We start from the raw sequence: 7,574 nt of genomic DNA, 5'->3' as shown, positions 1-7,574 counted from the left end.
GAGAGAGAGAGAGATAGAGAGAGAGAGAGAGAGAGAGAGAGATTTTAGACAGCACTCACTCCCTCAAACACAAGCTGGAATATAATCATTTTACATTCTACACCCGTTGTATACACCTGTTCTCAAAGATTAATGGTTGGTCTCTAATTCTTCAAAAAGGTTTCACCCCCAGTTCATTTACAATACATTAATAGGTTTTGGCAATACTGTAATGGCAAGTCTGTGATTGACAGATATTTGCAGTCCGTCACGCCTGTAGGCGGCAGTAGTACGTATAGTTGTTGGCCTTTTTGTTATTGTTCTTGGAACGCTGTTTTTTTTTATTCTTAGAAAACCCGGTATGTGGTAAAATGTTAACTGGATTTCCATACTGTGCTTTGAAGGGGATTTTAAAAATGTGATGACCAGTTTCAAATTTTAAAATTCCTTTCAACGTGCAATTCTGAATGCGCCACACTGTTGCTTTCTGCGTATTCTTAGTGCTGGCACTGGGATGCGCGTAAGAATAGGTTATGTAAACATGTATTTATTTATTTTTGTTTTTGTTTTTGTTACTCTCAGTCGCTATGTGTTTACCTTTTCTTCAGACTCGTTTTACATTACAACCAGCTTATGTTACGACACTGTTTGAAAAGTAGTCTTAATGAACGTGACACTGAGTAACATTTTCATTGTTTTTCTTAACGCACTGATTACCAGTAAGAAATTTTCTGGCAGCAGTATTTTACTGACTTTAAGTTTAGATAAAGTGAAATGGGTGGTTATGTTAATAATTTATTTTGTGCAGCTGCTTTAACTCAGTGCTATTAAAAACCCTAGTGACACCTGCCTTTAATTAAACTGGCCACATTTTTGGTCCTGAGCTTAATTTGAATTTATTTTTCAGTTGTATTTTTTGACGCAGCCGTGCGGAAAAGATTATTAAGAAACTTACAAAGACTACTTGTAATGTTAATTTTTCTATTTTTCTTTCTTCAGCAGAATGGACCATTACAAAGCGTTTTATGAGTCACAGTTGCCTCACATAAAGGCCAAAGTGCTTGAAGAGTGTAAAAAAAAAAAAAAACACGCAACACTGGATTGGAAGGGAAACGGCAGCGCTTCGTTAATGACCATCCGGCCTCCAGTGGTAAGGGTCTAAACATTGGCTACCTTTGTAGTTTTTTTTTTTTTGGTGCATTTTTAACCAGCATCAACCTACTTGTTATTTTTAATTTTCTCTTTTAACTATGTTGTTATGCTATAGTTTTGTTAACTGCAAAATGTAATGTATCAGTTTACATAAATACAGTTCAGATTTTTTTCAAAGAAAATGTTATTTGGTACTTAATGGTGTAAAGGAATGTATTACTAACATGTTAATTAAATAATGGGACGTTTATTAATTGTAAATGTATGTGCATGGTGGATGTTTTTTTTCCAGTGACTAATAAATCACTAAATGTATATATTTTAATGAGAAACAACCCATACTGATTAATTTTCCAGACACTGTTTTTATTTAGAATCAGGTGAGGCCCATTTAATCTGCCACAGCCCATCACTGCAAATTCACTCCATGTGGAATGGCACCTTTCACACTGGTACTACTACCAGGGTCACAGTCCCACGTAGTGTGAAACCACGTACCTGGGTTAACCCGGGTACCAGCGACCCATCTCAGGATGTGGGTTGACATGCTTTAACCCGGGTTGAGTGAGACAAAATGCTTGAATGCCGTTCTTAAACCGATGCAATAACAAACAGCCACACCAGTGTGAAGGTTTCGCTTCCGCAAGGAGCATTTCTCTTTATTTTGTTTAGCCATATTGTTGTTGATTGAGACACAGCATGAGCCCGATTGATGTAGGGATGAAGAAACATTTGCTCTAATCAACATTTGGGCTGACGGTTCAATCCAGAGAAGCTTGGATGGAAGAGTCAGTAACAAGCTGCTTCCTGGGCATTAAAATGTTAAATCGCATGCCTGACATGCATGACACCGATCCTAACCCAGTTAGGTTCCAACCCATGCCAGTGTGAAAGGGGCTTTATAATCCTATTTAACACTACTTAACTTGGAAAAGGTGGGACCCTAATATCTAGGAGAGGTTAGAAAATGTCTCAGTTTTTATTTGTTTTACTGGATCTGAAATAAACACCCTATGGTATTGTCATTTATTAGCATTTTATAAAGATAGTGTCTTTTAACTTGGTCCAGATAGGAAACATCCCTGGTCCTTATGCATAAACTTTGCTAAAAATACAGCTTTTCTTACGTCTTGCAGCTGACTAGGGAGCAGAGAGCTGAGATACAAAAATATCAACAAGACGCCTTGACCTGCGAAAATCAAAGAAGGGAATCGCAAGAAGGTCATCTGATGATTCGTGTTCAGACTCTTCTAGAGCATGTCAAGGTGAAATACTTTTTAAAAGCCTTTTGAATTGTGTGTTTATTTTAGTTGTTAAGCTATAATATATTTTCTGATACTTATTTATGTATTTTTATTTTTTTATTTAGCTGCGGAAAGCACCAACCCTGCAGGACTTCATCCAGGCTGATTCGAGATTTTGTCAGCTGCTGTGTTGATTTAAAGAACAAAAGTGTAGAATCAGACAATTGATTCCAAGCACTTGATTCCAAACAAGACTATGATAGAAGCATCAGGTTTCATCTTACGACATCTACTGCAGATGAAGGACTTCCAACTAAAGGCTTACAAGATTTTCATAACAGGTATGCTGAACAAGGAACTAATTACAAGTTGCAAGAAGTAAGCCAAACTATTCCAAGTGACCAAGTTCAATGCTTAGAAACCGACAGTGCCTCAGTGAATCCCACCCTAATGTGCCAAAATCCTTATTATCAAAATGATACCAGTCAAAGGTCAGTGTCATTCGGATATGTAACCTGCAATAATGTGGATATCATGGGTCGTGTCAGTAGTGGAGCAGAGGTTTTTCACAGTCAGGATGGACAGTTTTTTTCTTCATGAAACTGGTTGTGACTCTAACAAGGTTCCATGCATACCAGGTGATACATTGGTTCATTGTAGCAGAAAGGACAATCCACAGGCGAGCAAAGTGTCTATCAATTGTGTCATTTCAAACATTCTGAATGGGAAAATACTCAAGATGAAAAAACGGCAGATCTTGAGATTCCAGAGGAACCTTACCGTATGAGCCTCCAAAACCTGCTGAAGAAGTCAACAGAGTCCCGAGCCAAACAGTGTGAACTAAAGAAGTCGAAAGTGAGGGCTGTGGGGAAAATCAATACAGACAATGGAATGGAAGCAACGGAAGACTGACAGTCATGTCTGATAAAGGGGTTCAAACCCTTCACCATTGTGGGATGATGAATCAATCATTGGGGGCTCATGAACAATTGAGTATGTCTATGACAGTGGAACATCGTGGTAAGCAGTTTCTTCATCAAGAAATGCAAGCTACAACATTTCAAGGGTTTGATGCTGTAAACTCAGTGTCCTCAATAAGTGGCAAACAAATAGAACCTGCAAACAGTTTTGCAAGTAATGAATTGATTCAAACAGAAGCCAGCCAAAAGACCAAGACACTGAAAGATGTTAGCATCAGTCATGGTGTCTTCACAGCTCCAACTGCTTCTTGCTGTTTGGCCCTGAAGACTTCCTGTAAGATGACTAGTGGAAATGGTGTACTGAATATTTCTAGTAATAAATATAAAATAGTTCCCAGTCCTGAGTTTAGTAAAAGCCCACTGCATTCACAGAAAATCACAGGTCATAGCAGAAAGCTGTTGGTCAACACTTTGAGTATTAGCAACGATGCAGTTGACCATTGCACTAAAAACAAAAGCACACCAGACCTTCAAGAAGATAGTCATGAAAACACCAAAAGGCTTCAGACTGAGCAGATGATGCAGCTAGGGATTAAAAGGTTTGAAAGCCCTGATATTAAACCTGGAATAAACCATTTCTGAGACATCAGCCAACAGTACATTACATGAAAACCATTATATGTAACAAGTCTTTTTTCCAAGAAGTTCCTTGAAACAAACCAGAATGCAAAATAACAAAACCTGTAAATCTGATTTATTTTCAAGGGACTCAAAACAATTCAAAGTAAATCTTGTGGAACATCCTTACTTCAAAAAAAGCTTTGTTAGAAGTTTCTCATTTGGAGTCACATAAAGGGTATATTATATCTGATACAGGTAATCGAACTGCTGGTGTTGAGTCAGTAAAAGAAAAGGACATGGAAAATATGTCCCGCCACATGTCAGTTGTATGATGTGGATATTCTGTCTGCTACAAGGTTTGCAGTTGCAACAGGGGTTTTGGTGTCGGGGAAAGTTCAGTGACCCGTGACAACAGGGAAAAATACACAGGAGTCCAGAATCAAGAGAAGACTTGTCACGAATGCTGGGGATTCGAGTGCCAACGGACAAAGATGTCTTGAAACCCGATTCAGCAAAAAGACCGCTTTCAAGGCTACAAGGCTTTCAGTTGTAAGTTCAAATTAGAATACTTATTCACACTGCTTAAAAAGGTTTGGAACAACAGGCTGCTGTTGAAAAGGCCTCTTGATTTAACTATTTTATCTCAGTTTAAGGGACATTTGATTTAAGAGTAAAATGAAAATATGAAACCAGTGTGATTACAGAAAGGTTGATTTATGACCTAACTTTTTAACTTTACTAAATTAAACAAGTCATGCCTAATCATTACAGTGCAGTGCAAAACAGGGTTCAGCATTATTATGTGATTAAAAATAGCAAACAGGCCTCTTTATAAAGAGCAGAAGAAACAGGAGCAATGGATAGTGCAAGTGAGAGAACATTGAATTACAATTTTACTACAGGGTTAGAAACTCGCACTAGCCTGGTAATTCTACTCTGAACCGATTACACTTACAGTGGCATGAACAGTAGGGTTATGTAGTTATAGGGGAGGAACAAACTTCTGGCTCCTGATCATTTAAATATAATAATTGATTGAGGGCAGTTCTGAAATCCAGTAGCAAGGCTAGTGTGTGTTTCTAGCCCTGTTATTACATTTCATTAACTTGAATGCCACCCTCATTTAACCTGGTGGTTTAGTAGAAAGATGCATTGCACTACTAATAGTTTGTATAGTTTGTTGGGACTTTTCCAAGTTAGTAAAACCAAAAAAAAACAAAAAAAAAAAAACCTAAGAATGATTACATCTTAAAAATCTAAAGTTCAAGTTCAATAGGATAAAGGGAGTAGTTACAATAGTGCTAATGGTAATGAGAGGTAGGACATGCATTTTAAAACCTCTAAGTGCTTATTAAGACAGTTCTAGTCCTGTGAAAGTTTCTGACTAATCATTTGGTGTAGAGAGAATTGAGTACATGATTTCAGAGTCACAGATTATGAAAAATGATTACCTTAATTAGAAAGTTCTATATAAGATCCTGAGTTATGTTTTTGACCATCGCCAAGTGCATTATTAGTCCAAATTCATCAGTCGCTGTCTTGCTTTCCACATTAAATTCATTTTTCCTCATTTAACATTTTGCTCATTTATTAAATAGAAAATTGCAGAGCAGTTCCGGCATTTGCATGCATATCATTCTAGTATCCTGACCTCAGCAAAGAGCAGACCACTGTGGGACAGTCTGCACCAGCCAAGGCTTCATTAACATCATCCATTATTCTGCATAACAAGGCTTACCTGTCCAGCATGGTGTCAGAGGTAAGAATGAACAAAAAAACTGACAACCAACAGTCATATAGCCAGCATTACAGTATGTAATGTATTGGATATACAGTGTTGGATAATTGTACTTCAAGTCAAGTTAAATAACTCATCCTATATATTCCAGATGATAAGACTGTGACTGTGCTATTTTAAAGAGGGTCTCCAAGCTTTACTTGATTCCGTTTATAATTAAGGACATGGTTGGATCAACAACCAAGCCAGGAAGGTTGCTTTCCGCTGGCAAGTGATACAGAAAAATGAATGGAATGCTGTTATGTTTATGGCTACAGCTGAGCAATTTCTTCCACACCTAAACATTGTTTGTTTTTTTCTTTCTTTATGCTTGCCAGGTGATTTCATGTTAGTAACGCATGCCAAGATAGCAGCACTAGTGAAAGGTTACCTCACAAGGAGGCTTTTGCGCACAGAGCGATTATCTCATCAGGACTATTCAGGTAACTACCTACTTTGTATAGATCTGGTAGCTATTGATCACTCATTTAAAATATTACCGCTAGATCTGTTACAGTAAGGATCGTGGCTTTCAAATACGCATGTTAAACATAACAAAAAATACAAATTTTTACAATGTTGAATTTAAGAAGAAAGTAAAAGAAATGATGTGACATTATGCAGGAAATGCATTATTTATTTATTTTTGCTGTCAAACTGTTGTAATCTATCTTCTGATTTCCAGGATTCAAGTCAGTTATCGCTGACCTTAAGTCCAGGAGAGACGGGGTTAAGTTCTCATCCGAGTCGTTCATTATCAGAACGAGTTTTGCTTCAGGTATGATTCCTGATGATCCGTTTCACACATTGTAGCAATAAAACTGTGAACTGGAGGCCTTTTTCATGTTTATTTATTTTTCAAATCTGTAGATGCTTTATGGTAAAAAATAAATGTTGTGGGCGTGAAGATTTCTGATTTGCTTGACATTGTCTCATTACGATGTTGCTGTTTCAGCTTTGTTCTTCCCTCAATGAAGTGCATGACATTTTCAACTCGTCTGCATTGGAAAGAATGCAGGTCATCTCCCATGATGGGAAACTGCAAAAAGAGGCAGTTTAAGCAAAGGGTAAACAACCCAAAACAAAAAAATCATTCAATCATAATGACCTGAAGTCAAGGAGACAGGCTACTGCCTTCTACACTGATTTAAAAGATACCCATATTAAACTAAAGAAAAACAGCTTTTCATAACATCTGTATGAAGTTTTTTGTCGGTGTGTTGTTCTAACTCGCTCCACAAGGTGGAGCAAAACCACTTGATGTTGAAGGTACAGTAGCTTTGTAAATTGTTTCAAGTTAAATGTTGGTCTGTATCAAAAATTAAATTAAGAGGGTTGTCTGTTTATTTATTTTTTAACTTCATATTTCTTCTATTAATGCTGTGCAGTTTCAGTATTTTTTCAGTTGGAAATGAATTTGCCTTGAGTCACTCATGTGATCTTGATTGGCAATCTTAATATTTAAACTTTTAAGCAAAACCATTTAAACGAAATCTAATATGCTCATTTGTGCGATTCCCTTGGATAAGTACTTTTCTAGGTGACAATGAGCAGGCATTAACAACTAAGCACAGTTTTAACCCTTTATATCCTATAACTCTTTTTGCTACACATTCAGTTGTGCCTGGGATGATTTCAGTAGGAATGTTATCATTATTTTGAAACCATGCCTTTTTAATATTTTTTTACATTTGTCTTCAGGAGTACAGAGGAGAGCAGCAGAAGGACAGAAAAGGCAGAAGAATGTTCTGTTTGCATCCTTACAAGGAACAAAGGACTTCTATCTACAAGTAACAGTAACGGGAGGCCGTGGGGATAACTGGGTATTAAAATGCAATTGGTGTGGTTTTGAAAAGTGATTTTCATAATGAGAAAAAATCT

The 7,574-nt window shown here is 37.1% G+C and overlaps 1 protein-coding gene across 3 annotated transcripts in view; it reads left to right on the top strand.

The window, feature by feature from the left end:
- Positions 1 to 566: 566 nt before the first annotated feature.
- LOC121296275 overlaps positions 567 to 7,574 on the top strand; it is an 11,754-nt gene continuing 4,746 nt past the window's right edge. Inside the window, exons 1-8 of one of the 3 annotated variants that reach the window (XR_005947047.1) lie at positions 567 to 698; positions 979 to 1,129; positions 2,268 to 2,396; positions 2,501 to 4,465; positions 5,515 to 5,675; positions 6,032 to 6,136; positions 6,379 to 6,471; positions 7,395 to 7,483. Coding sequence is in view for 2 of the 3 variants with exons in the window: in XM_041221618.1 (XP_041077552.1) it covers positions 5,956 to 6,136; positions 6,379 to 6,471; positions 7,395 to 7,516 (396 nt within the window). In the remaining variant the exon portion in view is untranslated. The other 2 variants (XM_041221619.1, XM_041221618.1) reach the window with 2 other exon arrangements.

Source organism: Polyodon spathula, chromosome 21 (genome assembly GCF_017654505.1).
Source record: "Polyodon spathula isolate WHYD16114869_AA chromosome 21, ASM1765450v1, whole genome shotgun sequence".
NCBI lineage: Eukaryota > Metazoa > Chordata > Actinopteri > Acipenseriformes > Polyodontidae > Polyodon > Polyodon spathula.
This window is presented reverse-complemented; position numbering and strand designations above follow the sequence as displayed.